This window comes from Aotus nancymaae, unplaced genomic scaffold, assembly GCF_030222135.1.
Source record: "Aotus nancymaae isolate 86718 unplaced genomic scaffold, 86718_ANA_hifiasm-v0.15.2.pri h1tg000059l, whole genome shotgun sequence".
NCBI classification, from domain to species: Eukaryota; Metazoa; Chordata; class Mammalia; order Primates; family Aotidae; genus Aotus; species Aotus nancymaae.
Window position 1 is genome coordinate 7440168 of NW_026988473.1, and position 24558 is coordinate 7464725.

Genomic DNA, 24558 nt, shown 5'->3' on the forward strand with positions numbered 1-24558 from the left:
GGCTCAGCCACACTGCCCCACCCCCTACCGGCCTTCGCTGAGGCAGCCCTTTGAGGAGAGCTGGGCTTGGTGGGTCCACAGCGCTCTCCCTGCCAGTGATGTTAATCCGCAAAAGAAAGTCAAACATTAGCCCAGGAAACAGCTTATGCCTTATATAAGCCCCCCTGGGGGAGGCACAAACACAGCTTGTTAGAGCTCAGCTGCCCAACTACAGCAGCTGCCGGGCCCTAGGACAGAGCAGGGACCTCAGCTACGCTCATCACCAGCCCCATCGGATCCAGACCCAGCTGCCAGGTGAGGAGGGAGGGAGGGCCCCCCAGCCCAGGCACCAAGGAACTCCCGGGAATCTCCCAGGACCAAGTCCTCATTGCGACTGTCCAAGCCCCTAATGCCCTCTGAGACCCTCTTCAGCTCTTTCGGACACCCCAGCATTTGGAGGCCAGCTCCAGGAAACCGCCAAAAGCCAGGAGGCTCTGGGCTTGGGGAGGCCTTTCCCAGCAGGCAATCTGAACTCTGCTAACCCTGTGTATCTGCCTGGAGCAACTGGGGACATCCCCCACCCACCCCCGCAATCCGTCCTTAGTAGCCAACACCCAAGGCTGGGCCCCTTGGTCCCTGCTATGTGTCCTGCACTGTCCCATGTATGCGGCGTGTGCGATCAGCCTAGCTGAGCACACACAGGCTCGTACTCGGAGGTGCACACACGCATAACACACACCCGAGCTCACATGGCTGTGTCCTTCTGCTCCAGCCTAAATGCACACATACCTATAGATACCTTTGTGTCCACACACCTGGACACACACCTGCACCTTTAATCCCACAACCCTCCATGCAGTGGGGTTCTTCCTCATGCATCCACCCAAGAATCCATGGATCCACACACCTGAGGCCCCACCTCTTTTTTTTTTTTTTTTTTGAGACAGAGTCTCGCCCTGTCACCAGGCTGGAGTGCAGTGGCGTGATCTCAGCTCACTGCAACCTCTGACTCCCTGGTCCAAGCGATTCTCCTGCCTCAGCCTCTTGAGTAGCTGGGATAACAGGCACGCGCCACCATGCCCAGCTAATTTTTGTATTTTTAGTAGAGACAGGGTTTCACCATGTTGGCCAGGACAGTCTCGATCTCCTGACCTCAGATGATCCACCTGCCTTGGCCTCCCAAAGTGCTGGGGTTACAGGCATGAGCCACAGCACCCGGCTGCCTCCACCTCTTTCCACACTTACACATGCACTGCTCCACACACCTGTGCTGGCATATTCCCCTGGTTCAGCCTCCCACCTATGGTTCCATAGGCCCATGCACCACCACGCACACATATACCTCTCCCTGGCCTATGCCCTGCCCACAGCTCTGGCTCATCTTGCCCCAGTGCCATGACCTTCTCCGAGATTCTGGACCGTGTGGGAAGCATGGGCCGTTTCCAGTTCCTGCACGTGGCCATACTGGGCCTCCCGATCCTCAACATGGCCAACCACAACCTGCTGCAGATCTTCACAGCTGCCACCCCTGCCCACCACTGTCGCCCGCCTCCCAATGCCTCCTCAGGGCCTTGGGTGCTCCCCATGGGCCCAAATGGGAAGCCTGAGAGGTGCCTCCGTTTTGTACATCCGCCCAACGCCAGCCTGCCCAATGACACCCAGAGGGTCACAGAGCCGTGCCTGGATGGCTGGGTCTACAACAGCACCAAGGACTCCATCGTGATGGAGGTATGCCTGGGCAAACCCTCTCCCTCCACTTACCCACACACACCCCCACACCCTGCACCGCTGGTAGGCAGCAGAGGAGGCTGGGGTCTGGTGTTCCCAGGACCTGAGGACAGGCCGCTGGGCAGGCAAAGAGGAAAGACCTGAGTGCAGAAGCATTTCCACCAAGAGCCTTGGTTTCTTCACACTCAGAGTCCAAGTGCTTCAGCAAACTGCTACCAAGGGCCTGTTCTGTGACCGGTGCAGAGCTCAGTTCTGGGAACACAAAAATGTACCATGCCTGCTCCCAGGGGGTCTACAGTGTGGTGGGGATAGCACCCATTAAGGAAAATACCACACAGATAAGTGTAAAATTACAACTTCAAAGTGACCTCACACTATGACCTAGGCCCGGGGTGGGTGTGGAAGTGAGGGCGTGGAGAACGGGCGTTGAAGGAATTCTCCCCAAAGAAATGCCCCTGGAACTCTGATCTGAACTTCAGCCAAGGGCCAGACAGGCAGTGAGGAAAAGGAGGACAATTCCATCTTATGCAAAGGCCCCAAGGTGGGAGGGCTGTGGAGGAGGGACTGCACAGAGGGGACGCTTGAACACTCCACAGCAGACCCAGAAAATGTCTCACCACACACACACAGCCACTCCTGAGTTCACGTCTCATTCCCTCATCCCTTCACTGATTCACTGACTCTCTCACCCGCCACCTCGGGGAAATCCAGAGTTAAATCAGACTCAGTGAACTGATAGGCCAGTGATAGGAGGAAGCCTATGATAGGATGAAGATGAGGAATTGGGAATTGACATTTATTGGACATCGCTAACTGTCAGGCACATTTGGGTGCTCGGTGGACACTGTCTTTCTTGATTCCAAAGTGATGCTCTGTTGAAGGTGATTTCTATCTCCCCTTACAGATTTTTTAAAAAACAAAAAATCTAAGACCCAGAGAAGGGAAGTGATTGTGTAGTGCCACATGGCTGGTCAGCTTCAGAACTGGAATTTAGAGCTAAAGCCCATAAGAGGTACAGGGGGACAAACGTTTATGCAAGTTCAAAAGAGAGAGAAACCGCTGGATTCAAGGGAGGCTTCCTGGAGGAGGTAACGTCTGAGCAGTGAGCAGAGACCAGTGTTTTCATCCTCCCTCAGGTACCATGAGCCCGTCAAGGGCAGGATCCTGTTTTTGCCTCATGAAAAGAGATGCATTGCAAAGCCCTTACCTGGTGCCAAGCACTACACATCTGTGGACTCCTGGAGGCCCAGGAGATGAAATCTCTTTAGGAGAAGTATTATCATCTCCAGTTCACAGATGAGGAAACAGGCTCAGCTTGATTCCATGACCTTCCCATGTTACACATGGCTAGAACCTGGCAGAGGCAGGATTTGAATGTAGGGCTATGTTCAGAGTCTATGTGACTGCTATTCATTTAACAAATATTTTTATATAAAGTACTTACTATGTGCCAGGCATTGCTCTAAGAGCTCCACAGATATTAACACTTTTAACCTTCCTGACAACACGATAAGGGAGTTCATATTTTAATTCCCTCTTTCAGATGGGGAAACTGAAGCACAGAGAGGTTAAGTAGCTTGGATGAGGTCACACAGCTAATAAGTGGCAGATTCAGGACCCAAACACACGCACCTGTCTCCAGAGCTGCACTCCAAACAATGACATTTGCTGCTCTCATATCCCTAGATTGTATCTTCTCCCAGTCATGTTGGCTTTTTCTTCCCCAGCATCAAGCATAATGCCTGAAACCCATCAAGTATCCAAACATTTCTTGACCCGCAGTGCATAATACTGAGGACACAAAGTCAAAGAGCCGCTAGCCTGGCTGCCTCCAGGAGCACACCACTAGTGAGACACAGATCCACTCTCAAGGATCATGGGTGGTTTGGTGGAATACACAAGTTTCTCAAGGCAGGGGTTTTCTGCTGCTTTGTTTACTACTCTATCTGCAGCAGCTAGAATAGTGCCTGGCACAGAGGAGGGGTTCTGTATGAATGAATATGCGCTTTGTACGCTTAAGAGTGCTCTGAGGCCCAAGGCGGGGTTATCTAACCAGCCTGGAATGGGGATTGAGGCGGGCTTGCTGGAGTCAGTAATGCCAACACCGGGCATGGAAGGGTGAGAGTTAGTGAGTAGCACACCCCAGGCAAAAGGAAGAGTGATGGCGGCAGGGGAAGGGTCAAATGCAAAGGCACAGAAGCAAGAAGAAAGGCCAGGATCAGTAGCTCACCCCTGTAATCCCAGCTACTTTGGGAGGCCAAGGCAGGTAGATCACCTAAGGTCAGGAGATCAAGACCAGCCTCGCCAATACGGTGAAACCCCATCTCTACTAAAAACACAAAAATTAGCCAGGCATGCTGGTGCACACCTGTAGTCCCAGCTACTTGGGAGGCTGAGACGAGAATGTCTTGAACCTGGGAGGTGGAGTTTGCAGTGAGCCAAGATTGCACCACTGCACTCCAGCCTGGGCGACAGAGCAGGACAACTTAGTCTCAAAAAATAAAGAAGAGAGCAAAAAGTCAAGATTGCAAGTGCCAAGGGAAGGCTGGAGGAGTGGCAGTAGGATATGGAGGTCCCCAGACATGACCTGGAGAGGACAGCAGGAGGGCCCAGCTTGGATGCTGCAGCGGCGAAGGTGTGGCCTGTGTCCTAAGGGCAATGGGGAGCCAGTGAATGTGGTGGTGTTAAGCAGGAGAGTGGCACCACAGGTCACCTTCAAAGGATCGTCACTCGCCCTTTAGAGAGTTGTTGTGGAGTCTTTTAGTCCAGCAGCAGGGAGACTTGTTAACAAGTTGCACAGGGATCCAGGACAGAGACGACAGATAGACGGGACAGTCGGAATAGATATCAGGAAGGTCAGGAAGTTGGAACCTATGGGACCTGGTAACTGAATGTAACTGAATGATGTAGGGCGTGAGGGGCAGGGAGGGAGTGAAAGATGCCTCAATAGCCATAAGTATGTTTCCAAATATACAGGTGACTTGCTGTGCACCTGGGCTCTGGGAAGACAAAGACGAGTAAAACCCACCACCCATGTCCTCCAAAAACACAGAACCCAGCCAAGGAAACAAAAATCCCAGAGGGAACAATTAAATCATCATCATCACCAACATTTACTGCGGGCTCACATTGCGCCAGATGGTTCTAAGCCCTTTGGCCACATAAACTCATTTCATCTTCACAATAACCCTCTAAGGTTAGCACCTATTTTTTCAATTTTATTATTATACTTTAAGTTCTGGGGTACATGTGCAGATCGTGCAGGTTTATTACAAGGGTATACACGTGCCATGGTGGTTTGCTGCATCCACCCCCCAATCATCTACATTAGTATTTCTCCTAATGCTATCCCTCCCCTAACCCCCACCACCCCCGACAGGCCCCAGTGTGTGATGCTCCCCTCCCTGTGTCCATGGGTTCTCATTGTTCGACTCCCACTTATGAGTGGGAATATGTGGTGTTTGGTTTTCTGTTCTTGTGTTAGTTTGCTGAGAATGATGGTTTCCAGCTTCATCCATGTCCCTGCAAAGGACATTAACTCATCCCTTTTTATGGCTGCATAGTATTCCATGGTGTATCTGTGCCACATTTTCTTTATCCAGTATTATCCCATTTCACAGATGAGGAAACTGAGGGACAGGTCACCGGTCCAAGGCCTCACATTTCATACACGATGGAGTGGGGAGTCAAAATCAGGGGTCAAGCTCCAGAACCTATGCTTCTCAGGACTGCACAACCCCCAACCCCTAATCTGTGAGGCTGACTGTGCACCCCGCTGTCCAGGGGCAGTGTTGGGTGGGTGGCCTGTCCACAGATCCTCCTTCCCTGCCTTTAGTGGCTCCTCCAGGGCAGGGACAGTCCTTCCCTCACCCATCCCTGTCATCACAGGACTAGATGCATGGTAAGTGCTCAATCAACACTGAATGAAGGACGTGCCCCCTCAGAGCCTGGTGGGAGAGACAGACAGGGGGATGCAGACACTGCTAACTGCTGGGAAGTGGCTTCCTTTCCAGAAAACCCCTCGAGCAGCCTCTAGGAAGGCAAGACAGAGAAAGGTCTGCAGGCCTTGCACCCAGTCAAGCATCAGTTCACGCTTAAGCCAGTTCCCAGTCACCATGTCAGCAGTTGAGACAGTGTGAACCACCATTCCAGCAAGATGACAGGGGTCTCCAGGCCTCAGGGCACTGCACCCTTCTCTGGGTCAGGTCTGGTCCAGGCGTGCATCAGGCTCTGGATCTCCAGAACTCTCAGCTGTGAGAACCCATGGGAAGCGTCACTGCCCGGCCATTGATGCATTCGTGGCTGGACTCAGCCAGCCACTGGTACCAGCACAGCAAGGGCAAAGCCCTTTCATCTTTCTGTTTGTGGTTCAGCCATAACAAGTCCAGCTCCATGTGCTCGGGTCAGGTTCTGGCACCCTCTGCTAGAGGCAGAGCAGTGGCTGGACCTTACCTAGAATTCAGAGGCAGGGAACTGGATATGCTGGCTCCAGGTGAGGAGGGCGGTAACAAGGAAGGCGGGGTATTTGGCAAAGAGCGAGGTCAGTCCAGGTGACTCCTGTTAGGAGAAGCAAGGTGCCATCTCCCAAACAGAGTGGGGGATCATGAACCAGAGCTCACAACCTACCTCAGCCAATTATCAGGAATGTCATGATACCCAGAAGTCTCAGATTCCTCATGCGTAAAAAGGGCTAAGAAAGCAAGTGTGAGGGTTAACAGGGATGGCACAAGCACAGGACTGAGCCCAGGGCCTGGCACAGAGCATTCCATTTCCATGTGAGCTGCACTCCTTGCTGGGGCCATGCTTTTTTGCTGTTGTCATTCATAAGGGTGTCTGAGAACTAAAGGGTTCATCCCCATCAGAAGAGAAGGGGGATCTCCCAGTAAAAAGGGGAGCAAGCTCTCACAGTTGTTTCTGGCTCACCCAGGCCCTGACTTTGCCTCCCTCCTCAGTCTCAGCCTCCTCCTCTTCTGCTCATATCCAGCTCCACCCCAACAGTCAGTGACCTGGCAAGTCACCTCATCTCTCCAGCTTCAGTCCCCTCATCTGCAGAATCAGGATTTTAAGGACCCTCCATCTTGGCAGGGGCAAGAGGGTGGGAGGGCTAAGCTGGTGGTGTGCGCAAGCCCAGCACTGGGTCTGGACAGGCATGGAGGCAGCCTCCCTCCCCCTTCTGATCCCCTAAGCCTTCCTGGCAGGGGTGACCACAAATTCTTTCTCTTAGTGCAGCAGAGACAAGGTCAGGATTTTTCAGAATGAGCTTTACTAGGACATTAAGAGGAAACAAAGGCCTTTCTTTTAAGTCTGAAAAGCATGGGAACATGAATTCTGGGCACTGGGCTCCCTGGAGAGGCACGTACCCCATAGCCCACACCACTGAACCTCAGCTTGTGGGCCTCAGGGCCTGGGCCTGGCCATGGATGAGCAAGGCCATCTCTCTAAGGGCCCTGGGCTTCCTCTCTAGGCCTTGAGCCTCCCTGTCTTGTCTCCAGGACTGCAAAAAGTCTGTCCCCCACCCTCCCCAGGGTGGAGGACTGCTCCATGGAGGCCCCAGGTCAACTGCGGGAGAAGCAGAGAGGCTACCCAGTGAGGCCTCCTGGGGGCAGGCTTCCACCCTGGGGAGGGTCCCCTGCCGGATATCTGGCCAGCCACCTCTGACCATCCTTCATCCCAATCCCCAGTCCCCGGCTGCCCATCTCTCATCTCCAACAGCACTTCTGCCTCACACCCCCATTTGCCCACCCTCAACCCTGCCGGGGGCTCCTCCTCCTCCATCTCTTTCCTAGCCTCCGATCCGACTCCTGAGAAAAGGCCTGAGAGCTCCACCCAAACCACTTTTCAAGCCAGCCTGATCCCTATTGACAGCCCTGATCCAGAAAGCCCCTGATTCTGTGCACAGGAGGAGCTGGGACCTTCCTGTGAGCACCTGCTATATGCAGGGCCCTGGGCTGGCGCTTTGCCTTCCTCCTTTCATGACCCTGCAAATCAGGCACTATTGTCCCCATTTTACAGAGGAATACACTGGGCTCAGATCCGGAAGGTGGCCCTCCCAGACATGATTTTGGGTCAAGCCTTTATAGAAGAAGGATGGAGATGGGAGGTCCTGCTATAGAACCCACGCCCTTTCTACCACATCTCCTGCCCCTGTGAGCACAGGCCTTACAATGACATGTGACAATAATAATAAGACAGCTATTGTGAATTGAGTGCCCATTGTTTTCCAGGAATTAGTGCTGGGTGCTTTTCATTCCTATGTCATTCACAAGCCTGAGAAGCAGGTACTAGGTACCTGTGGGTATTGATGAAGAGGCTGAGCCACACAGAGGTTAAGTAATTGGCCCTGAAACACATAGCTCCTAAGTGGCAGAGCTGGAGACTGATGTCTTTTTGACTGTCCCCAGGATACCTGGCTCATCCTCCCTGGTCCTTGTGTCCCAGCACAGTTTCCTTTGGGGATCCAAGAAGGTGTATGGGCAGCAGCAATTCTCCCCTAAGCTAGATCTGACCTAGCTCCAAAAGGCCCCTGAACTAAGGCAGGCTGTTTCTTTCTTCCTGCTCCAGGGGGTAGGGACCACGTGTGTAGTCCCAGGCAGAGCCAGCTCCCCGACACACACAGCAGGGCCCCAATACACGCAGCAGGGCCCCATCCCACTGATCACGGTCCTGATCACAAATGGCTTGTCCTGACTCTCTACAGCCCACCTTCTGCCTCATGCTCTGCAGGGGCTACCTGGCCTCGGTCTTTGCTGCTCACACTCTGGATACGATGTCAGAGCAGCCCATTTGGCTCTGACCTTGACTGCCTCCTCTATCACAATCCCAGCCTATGCTGGGCTACGCTGTCTTACCGTTGCTCACAGCAACAGCTCCCATGTATGGTGTTTTTCCTTCAGCAGCCCAGGCCTCAAAGCAAGGCACAGAGGGAGGCATCAAGGAGCTGTGCTCAGGGCCAAGGGCAGCATCTTGGGTCCAGCAGACCTGAGTTTGAGTCTCTCTTAAAATGAATTAAGCTATTCTTGGGCAAGGCACTTAACCTCTAAGCCTCAGGTTCTTTGTCTATAAAAAGAGATAACAATAGTACCTACTTTACAAGGTTTTTTGTTGTTGTTGTTTTGTCTTTCTTTTTTTTTTTTTTTGAGTTGCAGTTTTGCTCTTGTTGCCCAGGCCGGAGTGCAATGGCACGATCTTGGCTCACCGCAACCTCCATCTCCCAAGTTTAAGTGACTCTCCTGCCTCAGCCTCCCGGGTACCTGGGATTATAGGCATGGGTCACCACGCCCAGCTAATATTTTTTTGTATTTTTAGTAGAGATGGGGTTTCTCCCTGTTGGTCAAGCTGGTCTCGAGCTCCCTACCTCAGGTAATCCGCCTGCCTTGGTCTCCCAAAGTGCTGGGATTACAAGCGTGAGCCACCACGCCTGGCTTCATAAGGTTATTAAGGCGTTACTTGCAAAGCTTTCTCCTGAACTTGATGCTTCTTCTCTTTCTTCCCCACCACTTTCCTGATGCATTAACCCACACAGAAAGACATGGCAGTGAGTTTCCTACCCTTCCCTTCCAGAACCCAGCTCCCCTGAGGCTCAGTTACATTCCAAGAAAGGAAAAAGATGGTCAAGAACACTGAACTAGGCCGGGCGCGGTGGCTCACGCCTGTAATATCAGCACTTTGGGAAGCTGAGGTGAGCGAATCACCTGAGGTCAGGAGTTTGAGACCAGCCTGGTCCAACATGGTGAAACCTCATCTCCACTAAAATTACAAAAACTAGCCAGGCTTGGTGGCAGGTACCTGTAGTCCCAGCTGCTTGGGAGGCTGAGACAGGAAAATCACTTGAACCTGGAGACAGAGGTTGCAGTGAGCCGAGATTGCGTCACTGCACTCCAGCCTGGGTAACAGAGTGAGACTCAGTCTCAAAAAAACCAAAAACACTGAACTAGAATATTGGGAGCAAGAACATTATGTGGAATTGCCAGAAGTTGATGAGACAGGTCAAGGTCATGTCAAGGGCTAAACAGAAGCACTAGGAAGTTGAGTAGCTGGCTCTGTTCAACCAGCAAGTTGCCTTTCTTTACCCTCTGAGCTTCATCAGTAAAATAAGGATAATTAAATCCAAGGACTCCAAGTGGTGCAGCCTATGCATGGAGACACAGTCCAGGGAAACACAAGTCACACTCAACACTTTGAATAATAATCAAGACATCTGCTATAGGTTTCCTTAACAGGGCCTCCTTAGGGGCTTTGTACAGAAAGCCTGCCAAAATTCTCCCAGCCCTGTTCACTCATTAATTATTTGTTGAGCAAACATTAACGTATACTATGTAGCAACTACTCAGCTATTAGAGATAAAAACGCAAATGAGACATTCTCTGTCCTCCGTGAGAGTGCAGCATACAGGAGGGAAAAACAAAGGAATAAGCAGCTAGAATGCCAAGTCATAGGTGCCCTATTGGAGGTAAGAACAAGAAAGGGAAAGGAGGAACGCCCTACCTACCCTGGCAGGCTAGAGACTCTTCTCATCCATCTGTCCTTTTGGCAAACATCTATTAACCACCTGTTTGTGCCAGATGACCGTAAAAGAAGTTCCTGGCTCTCCAAAAAGATGATCTTGACATGAGTTTCAAAGGACTGCCAACATTACTAGAAAAAGGGGATCATAACAAGCACCAAAGCAAAGAGGAACGCAACAGCATGGAGCTTCTGTAGTGTAACCTGATGAAATCCAAGGATTCCACATGGCTCAGACTACCATGGAAACAGTCAAGGGAAACACAACTCACACTCTTGACACCTTGAGTAATAATCAAGACATCTGCCACAGGTGTTCTTCACAGGGCCTTTTTAGGGTTTTTGCACAGAAAGCAGGCCAAAATTCTCTCTAAATACCTTCCTCTCTCCCAGAAATTCCAGGATGCCTTTAAAAATCTCTCCCATTTTCTCCACACCTGGTTCCCTCATTGCCATGCTTGTCTAGTCCCAATCCCCTTCCAATCACACCTTATAAAGCCAGCAGATACTTCAAACATTGAGGAATCACTCTGTATATTAGTTTCCTAGGGCTGCCATAACAAAGCATAACAAATTGGGTTGCTCAGGACAACAGAAATTTTATTGTCTCACAAATCTGGAAGCTAGAAGTCCAAACTCAAGGTGTCGGTGTGTCCTCTCCAAAGGCTCTAGGGAAGAATTCTTCCTTGCCTCTACCAGCTTCTGGTGGTTGCTGGCAAGCCTTGGCATTCCTCAGCTTATAGACACATCACTCCAACCTCTGCCTCTGTGTATCATAACATCCCTGTGTATCTCTCTTTTTTTTTATTTTTTGAGACGGAGTCTCGCTCTGTCAACAGGCTGGAGTGCAGTGGCACAATCTCAGCTCACTACAACCTCTGCCTCCCGGGTTCAAGCGATCCTCCTGCCTCAGCCTCCTGAGTAGCTGGGACTACAGGCGCATGCCACCACACCTGGCTAATTCTTGTATTTTTAGTAGAGACGGGGTTTCACCATGTTAGCCAGGACGGTCTTGATCTCCTGACCTCATGATCCGCTTGCCTCAGCTTCTTCTCTTCTTATAAGAACACAAGTCATAGTGAATTAAGAACCGGCTCATTGCTTCTCAGCCTTCTGGCTAAGATCAAGTGTAGTATCTGTTCTTATCAGTTTAATATCTGATACATCCTCTATCTGAGGACAATATATTAAATGGATTTTTGGAAATAGGAGATGGAATAGGAGCTTGCTCCGTTCACTCCACGCATCGACCTGGTATTGCAGTACTTCCAGGAACGGTGCACCAAAAAAAAAAAAAAAGAACCAGCTCCACTTCAGTATAACTACATCTACAATAACTCTATTTCCAAATGAGTTCATATTCTGATCCACGAACAGTTAGAACGTCAGTGTATTTTTTGGAGGGACACAAGTCAGCCCATAACAGCTGCACGTCTCAGATGTGAGTTTCGGTCTCTGTCTTGAAATGAACCAAGCCGTGCTTGGGCAAACCACCTACCCTGTGAGCATCCAGTTCTTTGTCTATAAAAAGAATAACAAGAGTACCTACTTTATAAGGTTATTATGATTTTACTTGCAAAGCTTTCTCCTGATCGTCCCTGATCTTCAGAGAAGCCACAGCCATATTTTTCTCGTCAGTTCTGATGTGCTTCAGTAACCATGAAATCTCTGGAAGCAATTTAGAGTGCAATTGAAGTTCAATTTTTTAAAAATATTTAACCATAAAGCACTCTTCCTTCTAAACTTCAAAACTTCGTTAAAGGATGATAACCTTCCAGTAGACACTTTTTCCTTAGAAGGTCTTCCAGTCTGACTGTGAAGAAAAAACACCTCTCCTGCTCACTGGTGTGTGGTTATATCCTCAGCACATACAGCCTACAGACACTACTCATCTTGACTTGCACTCATTCTGGTGAAATGAGGCAGTTCTCCACATAGCATTTGGAGTGTGGGCCCTATAACCTCTCATGTAGACATTGGCAGATCTCTAACTTCTAAGGCTCTCAATCCCTCTGTGCTTTCTGTGAAATGTTCACGCATTCAATTCTACAAGTATTTATTGAGTGCCTACTATGTGTCAGGCACTGTTCTTGACAATGAAAGTACAGTAGTAAACAAATAGACTAAAAGCCTCATCTTCATCAGGCTGATATTTTTGGGAAAGAAACACACAATAAACCAAAAAGATGGAAAATTATGAGCACTCTGATGGTGTAAGCACTACTGAGAATATTAAGTAGGGTAGAGAGATACAGGCTGCCAGGACTTATACTTGTAAATATGGAGGTCTCACTGAGAAGATAACATTTGAGCAAAGATCTGAAGGAGATGCAAGCTAAGTAGCTATCTGGGAGGATAACACTCTAGGCAAAGAGAAGAACATATGCCAAGACTCTGAAGTAGGAGCATGCTTGAAACGTTTATGGAGCAGCAAGGTGAGCAATTCAACAAGAGTGGAAGTATGTGAGGGAAAGGGAAGTAGCAGGTGAGATCAGAGAGGTGACAAGAGGTTAGCTGATTTTGCAGGGCCTCATAAGCCATTGTAAGGATTTTGGCATGTTCTAAACAGGACTCAAAGTTCATTCCAGGAATGATATTTTCTGTAAATTGCTCAATTTTGTGGTAGAAACCAGTTTGTGACAGTTATTCTAAAGCCTATGTGATCATGAGTATCAAGGCAGAAACCAAGACCCAGCCCATCTGGTCTCAGATGGTGGAGCAGGACAGCAGCCTGAAACTATTCCAAGTAGGTCTGACATTGACCCTCTTGTGATCCAAACAGATTATTGATTTCTTAAGACACTCATTATTATGGAGGTTGGGATAAAAATCTAATTTCCATTTGCAACTTCTTATGGGATGTATCAGGACAGGCTAGGTTGTTACAACAACAATAATTCATGGCTTGAAGAATATTGAAATGTTTCTCTTTCTCATATAACAGTTCCAAGGTGAGCAGCATTTTAGGCCAACGGATGGTTCTGCTCCACAGGGTCATTCAGGGACCCAGACTGACAGCAACTCTTCAGAGTTGTTCTAGTTGTCACCATTCCCTCCAACAGGAGGGGAGAAAGCATGCAAGTTCAGACTAGGGAATCCCTCTTAAGCAAATGAGGTGGATGTAACATACATCTCTTCTACTTACATTCCATTGTCAAGAACCACATGGCCCCACCCAGCTACAAGGTCATCAGGGAAATGTGCTATTTACTATGGAAGAAGGGGTGAATGAATTTGGGTGAATAGTAGGTCTCTCCTTTAGATTTTCCTAAAGGGACTTTACATAGCATCTCACAAAGTACAGAAGTCTCTCTAGATGCCCTCTTGCATATTCCACCTCACACCCCCTTGCTTCTTCCCTTACCTTTTTCCTGCCTTCATTTCCTCCTAACACACACACCATACAGGCCCCCTTCCCAACTAAAAGGGACCACCAGGCTTGCTGGCCATGCTGGGCCACTTTGAGACAGCTGCAGGACCCAAAGACTCCATACACCACCATCCTCCCTGACTTTCAGCTGAGGAAAGAGGGAAAGAGCCCCCTGGAATGTGTGTTTCTTCACATTTTGGAATGTTTTGCTTCCAAAATATTCTTGTGAGGCATTTCTATTGAATTAAATTCTCCACTTCATTGCACAAGTAATTCAGATGGCTGGAGCAAAGGGTGCATGTTGGGGATTAGCAGATTAGACCAGACAGGTAGGCAGGGGGCAGAGCACAGAGGGCCTCATAAACCTGTGTTAATAGAGCATTATCTTTACCCAAAGGGCAAGGGGAAGCCAGTGAGTGCTTTAGGCAAGACAGGAACCTGATTTGAGTGACATTTTAGCCATTCAGGTTATCAGGGGAAGAATGGCTAGGAAGGGATGAGACCGAAGGCCAGGACACCTGCCAAGAGGTTGCTGCAGCAGCCTGGTCTGGGCCTCAGTTTCTTTATCAGTAAAGTAGGGTGATATTATGATATTAGCACCTACATAATAAGGCTGTTGTGAAGATTAAAGATAAAACATGGAAAGAGCTTAGAACAGTGCCTAGTACCTAGAATGCCCTCAGTAAATAACGATGCCATTATTAATCTAAGTACAAGATGATGAGGCTGACACTAAAACAATAGTAGTGGAAATGGAAGAAACCAGATTCCAGAAATATATAAAAGCTAGAATCTTGAAGATCAACTGATTGTGGAGTAGGAGAGAGGAAGGAGTCGAGAGGGTTATCAGCATGATCTCACTTACATGTGGCATCTAAAAACAAAGTCCAATTTGGGCTGGGCACTGTGGCTCAAGCCTGTAATCCCAGCACTTTGGGAGGCTGAGGCAGGTGGATCATGAGGTCAGGAGTTTGAGGCCAGCCTGACCAACATGGTGAAACCCCCTTCTACTAAAAATACAAAAATTAGCCGGGTGTGGTGGTGCATGCCTGTAATCCCAGCTACTCAGGAGGCTGAGGCAGGAGAATCGCTTGAACCCAGGAGGCAGAGGTTGCAGTTAGCATAGCGCCACTGCACCCCAGCCTGGGCAAGAGAGCAAGACTTTGTCTCAAAAAAAAAAAAATGAAAGAAAGAAAAAACTCCAATTCACAGAAGTAGAGAATATAAAGATAGTTACCAGAGGCTCAAGGTAAGGGTCTGGAGCAAGGGAATAGGGAGTTACTGGTCAAAGGGTACAAAGTTTCAGCTAGATGGGTGGAGTACTGTGGAAGAAGGGGTGAATGAATTTGGGTGAATAGTAGGTCTCTCCTTTAGATTTTCCTAAAGGGACTTTACATAGCATCTCACAAAGTACAGAAGTCTCTGATGTGTTGAGATCTGTTGCACATCAGAATGGCTATAGTCAGTAATAATGGTGTATTGTTTATTTCACAATAACTCAAAAGGTGACTTTCAAAAATGTATCACCACAAAAAATGTCAAGTAAATGAAGTGATGTTAATTAGCTTAATGTAATCACTTCACACTGCATACATATATCAAAACATCATATTGTTTTCATACATGTAATATAATTATAATTTGCCAATTAAAAATAATACAATTTTTTTTTGAGACGGAGTCTCACTCTGTGATCAGGCTGGAGTGCAGTGGCACGATCTCTGCTCGCTGCAACCTCCAACGCCCAGGTTCAAGCAATTCTCCTGCCTCAGCCTCCGGAGTAGCTGGGACTATAGGCGCGCACCACTAAGCCCAGCTAATTTTTGTATTTTTAGTACAGACGGGGTTTCACCATGTTGGCCAGGATGGTCTTGACCTCCTGACCTCATAATCTGCCTGCCTTGGCCTCCCAAAGTGCTGGGATTACAGGCATGAGCCACTGGTCCCGGCCAATATAATTTTTTTTTAATAAAAATAAAGAAGAGGCCGAACGTGGTGACTCACATCTATAATCCCAGTACTTTGGGAGGCCAAGGCAGGCAGATCACTTGAGCCCAGGAGTTAGACACCAGCCTGGGCAACACAGTGAGCTCCTGTCTATACAAAAAAATCCAGTATTAGCCAGGTGTGGTCATGCATGCCTGTAGTCCCAGCTACTCAGGAGGACAGCTTGAGCCCAGGAGATTGAGGCTTCCGTGAGCCATGATCACACCACTGTACTCAGCCTGGGCAACAGAGTGAGGCCCTGTCTCAAAAAAAATAACAATAGTAATAATTTAATTAATTAATTAATTAATTAAAAATAGGAGGTTATCAGTCGCTGAGATTGGGACTTCACTGAGGAGTTCGGTGACAAGTCCCATTGAGTCTGGGATGTGCCTGTGACTTTATCCAGGAGGAGTTCTCAAGTTAGGCCACTGAATCTACTCCTCTGGAGGTCAGAAGAGAGATTGGGCTGGAGGAGTAGATTTGGAATCTTCAGCATAAAATAGGAATTGAAGCCACAGGAACAGCTGGCATCGCCCAGGGAAAGTGGAGAGAGAGGAGGATTCAGGAAGAGCCCTGGGGAAGCTTCAAGGGCTAGGCAGAGAGAAAGGAACCTCGAAGGAAAGGAGTGCAGAACAGCAGGAAGCCCTGACGGATGGAGGGCAAGGTCAGCGGCATCCACATCTGCCAGAGGGCAAGCCAGTACCGGATTCGGGACATTCCATTGTGCATCGTAAAAAAGAAGCTTCAGTGACCTTGATAAGCACAGAATCAGTGGACGGATTGGGGACACAATTGAGAAATGAAAAGGAGATGAGGACAGAGCGATAGCAAGGGTAGTTCCTCGTTCAAAGAATTTGGCTTTGAAGGGAAGAAAGAAATGGAAGTGAATGGGGAAAGGAAAGAGGTTTTAAGGTGGAGAGACTTGGACACACCCAAATACGAATGAGGAGGAGCAGAGAGAGGGAGAGATTGGATATGCAGGATGAAGAGGGGTGGCAAGGATAGAGGAGTGTCCCTGTAGAGGAGAGAGAGTGAGGTCAAGGGTGTTGGCAGAGGGAGTGCCCTGGGCTGTGTGAGGGGTGGGGAGGAGGCAAGCAGGGAGTAGCAGGGACGCAGGCATCTTGGAGCAGAGGAAGGAAGAAGTGGAGGCCGGACCTGGATGTGGCAGCTGAGTAGACTTTGAGAGCCATACGACAGGCCACACATGCCTGAGGGATACAGGTCAGGGGCCAAAGAGCCACAGACAAACCCAAGGAGCCCCGAGCCAGGCTGAAAAAGGAAATGGTCCTCAGGAGGTAGGGGCCAAGTTAGGGCACTGGGAGAGGAAGCCCACATGTATGAGGGCACAGGCTGAGCATGGCTGAGCGGGCTGTCTACACTGGGTCAGGCTAGCCCAACCTTTCTCCTGTGCAGTGGGACTTGGTGTGCAACTCCAACAAACTGAAGGAGATGGCCCAGTCTATCTTCATGGCAGGCATACTGATCGGAGGGCTCGTGCTTGGAGACTTGTCTGACAGGTGAGATGTGGGGGCACAGCCCATGGAGGCATGACACATGAAGACAACCCCTCCCTGCTCTGCTCCACCCATGCACCCCCAAAGAGGCAAAGAGCTGGAGGAGGGTGGGATGGCCCTTGCTGTGTGGTCTTGGGCAAGCCTCACTACCTTCTGGACCACAGCCTTGTCTCCACCCGAAAGCCCTTACAACTGGAATCTTCCAGCCTTCCTTTCTTCCAGGGAGAAAAGCCTCCAGGTTTTGGGACACAGCGCAGTGGCTGCGTAGGAGTGGAGGCAGAGCAGATGGACTGCTTAGAAATGGGTGGTCCTTTGACCCTTGCTCGGTCAGCTGAGCTGAGACGGATGTAGAGGAGATCACATATTAACTCAAACCTCTAATTGCAAACTTGTCAAAAAATAACAATTACCAAGAAAGCTCTGTCTGGACAGGGAACTTTACATGCCCCACGGGGAAGGGCTGGGGGTCAGGTTTAGCCCTTTGTCCCACAGTCTGCAGAGTCACTCCTCCTGGCAGATACACTGTGGCTAACCTGGCCCCTCCTCTCCTTTGAGCCGCAGATTTGGCCGCAGACCCATTCTGACCTGCAGCTACCTGTTGCTGGCAGCCAGCGGCTCCAGTGCAGCCTTCAGCCCCTCCTTCCCCAGCTACGTGATCTTCCGCTTCCTGTGTGGCTGTGGCATCTCAGGCATCACCCTGAGCACCGTCATCTTGAGTGAGCCGCAAGGGGGCAGTTAGCTGGGCTTTGGGGCGCACAATCCAGAAGCCAAAAGAGAATGGGGTCTGGGTCTGGCTCAACCACAGGCTCCCAGTGACCTTGGTCAAGGTGCCTCCCCTTCTCAGAGACCCCATTTGAACTTAACATTGGCCACAAGCATAGAAATAGCAGCTGTCAATACTGAGGACATATCCAGGGCCTGACACTCTGCTAAGTACACAATCTCATTCAATAACACTTGCAAGTAAGTGACACTATTGTCCCCATTTTACAGATCAGGAAACTGAGGCAGAACAGGGAAAGTCACTTGCCACTGGGGAAGCCGTGGTTAAGAGCTTGAGTTTGGAAATAGACACACCTAGGTTTGAGTCCTGCCTCCTGGAGCCTAAGCTGTGGCATCTGTAAAATGGGAATGATGAATTTAGGGTCAGCATCAGATCAAGTAGCCGTGGGGAGTCAGAAGCCAGTGCCCCTTCACGAGGAGGTGCCTGGGGCCTAGCAGAACCCTAATCTGGTCCTTGGGCTCCTCCCACAGATGTGGAGTGGGTGCCTACCCGGATGCGGGCCATCATGTCGACGGCACTCGGGTACTGCTACACCGTTGGCCAGTTCATCCTGCCCGGCCTGGCCTACGCCATCCCCCAGTGGCGCTGGCTGCAGTTAACTGTGTCCATTCCCTTCTTCATCTTCTTCCTGTCATCCTGGTACGTGTCCCTCTCCTCTTCATCTGTTTCCTTAGGCGCCCCACGGCCACACAGGGGAGCCCATCCCTGCCCAGGCCGGCTGACTCTGTGTCCATGGGCACCCCGTCCCAGAGTCAGGGAAGGGCACTCCAGGGAGGAGGAATTACATGAAAAAATGCATGCTGCAGAAGAGAGCAGGGATGAGGGGTCGTGGGGAACCAGGGCCTGCCTGCAGCTGAAGAAGAGGGTAAGTGGAGGTGGACCGGATGGGGAACGGCTGGGATAGCACGGGAAGCTGGGGGGCCTGGACTTCATGTAGAAAGCCACCGAAAAAGTCTGTGGTGCTACAGGCCTGACCAAGGTTCCATTTGTGAAATAATAGCCCAGAAGGACAAACGCAGCTGAGACCCAACAGACAGATGGGAGAGGATCGTACAGGGAGGAGGATTCTGGGAGACTAATCTGGGAAATATCTTGAAGGAAGAATCTGGAGAATTGGGGACTACTGGAGTTGAAGTATAAAGGAAAGTTCAAAGAGGAGCCTGAACCTGGGAACCTGGGAAAATGAAGGTCAGCCGGGGTCTCTATCCAGAGCAGGCAGAGAGCTCATTACCAACGTGTTGAACCCGAGGCCACACCAAAAGACAGGAAATGGGTCTTTAGAAGGCAGTCAGAGCTGGCCAGTCAAGGTGGCTCACGCCTATAATCCCAGCACTTTAGGAGGCCAAGGTAGGGGGATCACTTGAGGTCAGGAGTTTGAGACCAGCCTGGCCAACATGGTGAAACCCCATCTATACTAAAAATACAAAAATTAGCTGCATATGGGGGCGCGCTTCTGTAATCCCAGCTACTCAGGAGGCTGAGACAGGAGAATTGCTTGAACGTGGGAGGTGAAGGTTGCAGTAAGCCAAGATCACGCCACTGCACTCCAGCCTGAGCAACAAAAGCAAAACTTTGTCTCAAAAAAGAAGAAAGTAGTCAGAGTCAAAGAGCAGGAAATCCCAAGGGAGCTCAGGAAGCACAGGAAATCCCAAAGGAGCTCAGGAAAAGAAGTGAAGTCTTGGAGCGATCTTTTTTTTTTTTTTTTTTTTTTGAGTGGAGTCTCGCTCTGATCCCAGGCTGGAGTACAGTGGCACAATCTCAGCTCACTGCAACTTCCGCCTCCCAGGTTCAAGCGATTCTCCTGCCTCAGCCTCCCCAGAAGCTGGGACTACAGGCACACACCACCACACCCAGCTAATTTTTGTATTTTCAGTAGAGACAGGGTTTCACCATGTTGGCCAGGATGATCTCGATCTCTTGACCTCGTGATCCGCCTGCCTCAACCTCCCAGAGTGCTGGGATTACAGGCGTGAGCCACCACACCTGGCATCTGGAGCGAACTTTTATTGAGCATGTGCTATATGCAAGGCCTGCTTTGGGCATCAACCTACATCGTCTCTGACCTTCATGGCTTCTCTGTGTGAGGGAGATATTATTGTCCCCATTTTACAGATGAGGAAACTGAGGCTCAGAGATGTGAAGCAGTTCCTCAAAGTTACACAAAAAGATGCAAAGCTGGGATAGAACCTCGGCTCGGAAATGAGAATAGCAGCTTCCAGAGGGGATGGGCAACCTGGGGGTGACTCAGAGTCAGGAGGCAAAATAAGGGTAGGCGATCAGCAGAGTACAGTCGAGAGCTTGGGCCCATTCACTGTGTGACTTAGAGCAAGTTTCATGCACTCTGAGCATCAGGATATTTCTAGGTAAAATGGAGATAGTATTGCCTGTCAGCCAGAGTTTCATGGGCCTGGTACATAGGAAGGCTCACTAACTATAAGCCATTGCTGCCATAATTCCCAGGAAGAGGAGGATAGAGTCCAGGCCCTGGCTGTGGTTTTGAGAGGAAGTCGCTGATAATCTTGGTAAGAACAGGCTCAGGAGTCTGTCAGAGCAGGAGGAGGGATAGTGATGGGCCCAGGAAGCTGCCACCATCAGCTGGGGCAGTGGCCTGAGGCCAGGCAACCAATGCCCACTCCCTGAGGGCCTCACTGGATCCAGGTCACCCACAGGGGCTACAGCTAAAACTGACCCCACCTTGGACCAGACTTTTCCAAACACCACTCCTTCCTCCCCTTGTCTCAGCCTCTTCCTTTCCTCTTATCCTAGGGACCCTCAGGGACTGCTCAGAATGAGCCAACCTCAAAAGCACAGGCTGGGGGCAGTTGGGGGTGACTGCCCATTTGCCAATCCCAAGACTCCATGCTGTGCTCACACCCTCCCCACAACTCCCCCAGCAGAGTTCAAGGAAGGCTGGGGAGATGGATGTGCAGGACCCCTCAGCCTTGAACATGCTGTCCCCTCCCCAGGCCACACCTGCCTTGGCCTAGAGCCTGGGGCTCCTAGTTAAGGAAGACACCCAACAATAACAAGTAGCCCAGGTAGGGGGCAGAGGAAAGGTTCTTCTGGAAGGGGAAGAAGAGAACACTGGAATTTGTGCTGGCTGCAGGCAGCCCAGGTGCAGAGTTTGGCCAAGTTTAAATTCCATGAAATCTGCAGTGAGACAGCTCAGGTTTCTGGTCCTCCTACCCCTTGGCCCTGGCTGCTGATGTTCTTCCAGCCTCTCGAAAGGGGCTCTGGAGTGGGAGGAGCCACTGTGACTGGTCTCTGGCCCCCAGGTGGACACCAGAGTCTATACGCTGGTTGGTCCTGTCTGGAAAGTCCTCGAAGGCCCTGAAGATACTGCGGCGGGTGGCTGCCTTCAATGGCAAGAAGGAAGAGGGAGAAAGGCTCAGCTTGGAGGTAGGGGCTGAGAAGGACTGCAGTCTGGGAGCCGGGCCCCTGTGCTCCACTCTGGAGCTGTACCCTTCCCTTACCTCAGTTTCCCCTGCTCACAGCCTATACCCCATCTGATTCCCTGTGTTCCTCTAGAGGAACTGGTCTGCATCTCCCTCTCTTCTTCCTGCCTACCAGCTGGTCATTAATGGCATCCCTCCCCCTCCTCTGCCCCAAGGAGCTCAAACTCAACCTGCAAAAGGAGATCTCCTTGGCCAAGGCCAAGTACAGCGCAACTGACCTGTTCCGGATACCCATCCTGCGCCGCATGACCTTCTGTCTTTCCCTGGCCTGGTAACCTGCCCCCCCAACCCCATACCCTGCCAAGGCAGGAGTAACAGACAAGGCCTCCAGTAGGCTCACCTAAGGGTAAGGCCTAGGGCATCTGAAAGAGAAGTCAGGGGATCCCCTTTCCTGGGCCACCACTGCCCAGCCCAGCCCCAGAAATCTACTGCATTCCTGCTCCACACCCAGGTCCGGCCATCAGGGTCTGCTGCCCTCTGGGGTCACAATGCTCCACCCCTCACCCACAGGACAAATGCTCCAGATCCCTTCCCCAGCTCACATCCCTGCCACTCAGTGTCCTCACGCTCTGCTTCTCTGTCGCTGTCCCACTCTGGTCCAGCTCTGCCCTCTGGAACCCCACAGAGCAAGGCTGGCCCACGGGGCTTCAGACTTGAAGACAAAAATTATATTTCTCTCAAGTTTTCTCTTCTGTCTGATTTCTCCAGCTCCCCGAAAGCCTTTTCTGTGACCTGGTTCTGAGGCCCTTCCCACCCTGGCAATTTCCTTGTGGATAGAATTCAATTTGTCCAGGAACCCTTCAAAGGGATCCCACAGTTCAGAGAGAGGAAGGGGAAACATTAGACCCAGGCGTACAGCTCAGTGCTCACCTCCCCAGTCTGGAGGTGAAACTGCTGCCCAACCAGGAGAGATCACTGACTGCCTCCTTTGGTCTCCAAGATTCCCTCCAGTCCCAATCTTCTCTAGAGTCAGTTATCGGCGCCTTTGCCACCACGCCCTGGACCATGCCCACGTCAGACGTGGCCAGTCAATCACAGCGCTTTCTCCATGGGCCCAGACACATTCTCAGAAACCTCAAAAGGACACTCCCTATCATCAGTTGCAGTTGGCACAAGAAGTGAAGCTATTCATCATCCTGGTGACCCAATGACCAGCATGGGGAGTGGCCTCTGCCTGGCTGCAGGTGCTAACCAATCCTTCTCTGCCTCTCAGGTTTGCCACCGGTTTTGCCTACTATAGTTTGGCTATGGGTGTGGAAGAATTTGGAGTCAACCTCTACATCCTCCAGATCATCTTTGGTGGGGTCGATGTCCCAGCCAAGTTCATCACCATCCTCTCCTTAAGCTATCTGGGCCGGCACACCACTCAGGCCGCTGCCCTGCTCCTGGCAGGAGGGGCCATCTTGGCTCTCACCTTTGTGCCCTTGGGTGAGAGACTGGGGCTACCCCAGAACCCTCTGGAAGAGGCTGCCAGGTTGGGTGCCAGGGACTCCACTGCTGGCTCTGCCTCTAATTCACTGTGTTACCTTGGGCAGGTCCCTGCACTCTCTGGGGCTCAGGGTCTCCCATCCAGAAAATAACTCACTTGGGCTAGATGACATCAAAGCTCCTTTCCAGATCTACTTGGACTGGGCAAAGTATGGTGGTATCTGGACAGTGTGAGAAATGTTGATGTATTGAGAGTGTCCTGAGTGACATCACTGTAGAGGATAAGCTGAGATGGTAAAATGACAGAGCCACGCCCAAGAAAGACCCCACAACCTACTCCATCATGACCTTGGAAAAGCCACGTTTAATTTACATAGGTGTTGGTTGGTTGATACACCTATATCTTTCCAAAGGAACTTAAGGTATTTTAAGACAAGAACATATACAACCATTGCAACAAAATATAAATGGGAATAGAGGATCAGAGGCAGGGAAAAACACAAACATAGAAGGACACAGGCATGCAAAGAATTAGGAATAGCAGAGGGACTATTACTCAGCTTTAAGTTTGGATCTGAGCTTCCTGGAAGCCAAAGCAAAAAGGGAGAAAAGATCGGCTAAGAAGTGAGAACTCTTAGGTGCTCCTGAACCCCAAGGCCCACCACATTTTCTTTCCTCTGCAGACTTGCAGACTGTGAGGACAGTATTGGCTGTGTTTGGAAAGGGATGCCTATCCAGCTCCTTCAGCTGCCTCTTCCTCTACACAAGCGAATTATACCCCACAGTCATCAGGTAGGTGCTGGACCTGGGGCCAGGCCCAGCCAGAGGACTCAAGGTCAGGTGGGACTGTGGCATTGTCCTGTTCCCTGCCCAGGGCGGCCATCCTTTATGAACCCCATACACAGGCTGCCAATCCCTACTCTGAACCCTCACAGGCAAACAGGTATGGGCGTAAGTAACCTGTGGACCCGTGTAGGAAGCATGTTGTCCCCGCTGGTGAAAATCACGGGTGAGGTGCAGCCCCTCATCCCCAATATCATCTATGGGATCGTCGCTCTCCTGGGGGGCAGTGCTGCCCTCTTCCTGCCTGAGACCCTGAATCAGCCCTTGCCAGAGACTATCGAAGACCTGGAAAACTGGTCAGTCACTGCCTCTGGCCCCATCAGTGCTCCTCCTTGGGGAAGCAGGTCTGGGTCGAGGGCTTTTCCTGAGTTCTCTGTCCCTAGGTCCCTTCAGGCAAAGAAGCCAAAGCAGGAGCCAGAGGTGGAAAAGGCCTCCCAGAGGATCCCTCTGCAGCCTTACGGACCAGCCCTGGGCTCCAGCTGAGGACAACGGAACCCCCTTTCCCTGCCTTCCAGAGACTGATCCTAGCCAGGCATCTTGAGAGTGCAGGGAGGCCCCAGATGGGTCCATGCTCCTAGGATGAAGCCTTTGGAGAGCTTGGTGAAGGTATCTCCATCACCACCACCAGCGCCTCCCACCCAGCCACAGGCCTTCCCATACCCATCCCTGCCTTTGTTCTCCCTGCAACCCAGGCCCTGCCATTCTTCTGTCCAGCCCTTCCCCACTGGCCACCTTCCTCCACTGTCCCGGTCCTCTTCCCCTGAGGTCTCCTGATATTCCCTGGCTCAGTCCTAACAAGACTGAGTCTTAACAAGATAAGAAGTCCTCCCCTTCATGCCTCCCACACTTTTCTTTGATGGGAGGTTTCAATAAACAGCAATAAGAACTCGAGCCATGATGTTCGGGAACGGGGGTGGGGATGGGAGCTGGCCACTGTGTGGACACATGAGCATGCACATCTGGGTC

General features: G+C 50.7%; 1 protein-coding gene and 1 non-coding gene across 4 annotated transcripts; both read left to right on the forward strand.

The window, feature by feature from the left end:
• The first annotated feature begins 181 nt into the window (after nt 1-181).
• Nucleotides 182-24483, forward strand: SLC22A8 (solute carrier family 22 member 8). 3 transcript variants are annotated; one of them, XM_012454465.2, is made up of 11 exons: nt 182-294; nt 1350-1707; nt 16982-17085; nt 17644-17798; nt 18337-18505; nt 21142-21265; nt 21477-21592; nt 22535-22749; nt 23433-23541; nt 23685-23888; nt 23976-24483. In XM_012454465.2, the coding sequence occupies exons 2-11, from the start codon at nt 1375-1377 to the stop codon at nt 24073-24075; spliced, it is 1629 nt and encodes a 542-aa protein (XP_012309888.2). In that variant the 5' UTR covers nt 182-294; nt 1350-1374; the 3' UTR covers nt 24076-24483. The 3 variants fall into 3 exon arrangements, with proteins under 3 accessions (XP_012309888.2, XP_012309889.2, XP_064220866.1); XM_012454466.2 differs by having other exon boundaries at nt 1371-1707; XM_064364796.1 differs by having other exon boundaries at nt 1623-1707.
• On the forward strand, nt 11307-11497 carry LOC135270355 (U2 spliceosomal RNA). Its single transcript, XR_010338509.1, has one exon. It is a non-coding gene; the product is annotated as a U2 spliceosomal RNA (small nuclear RNA).
• Nucleotides 24484-24558: the final 75 nt, after the last annotated feature.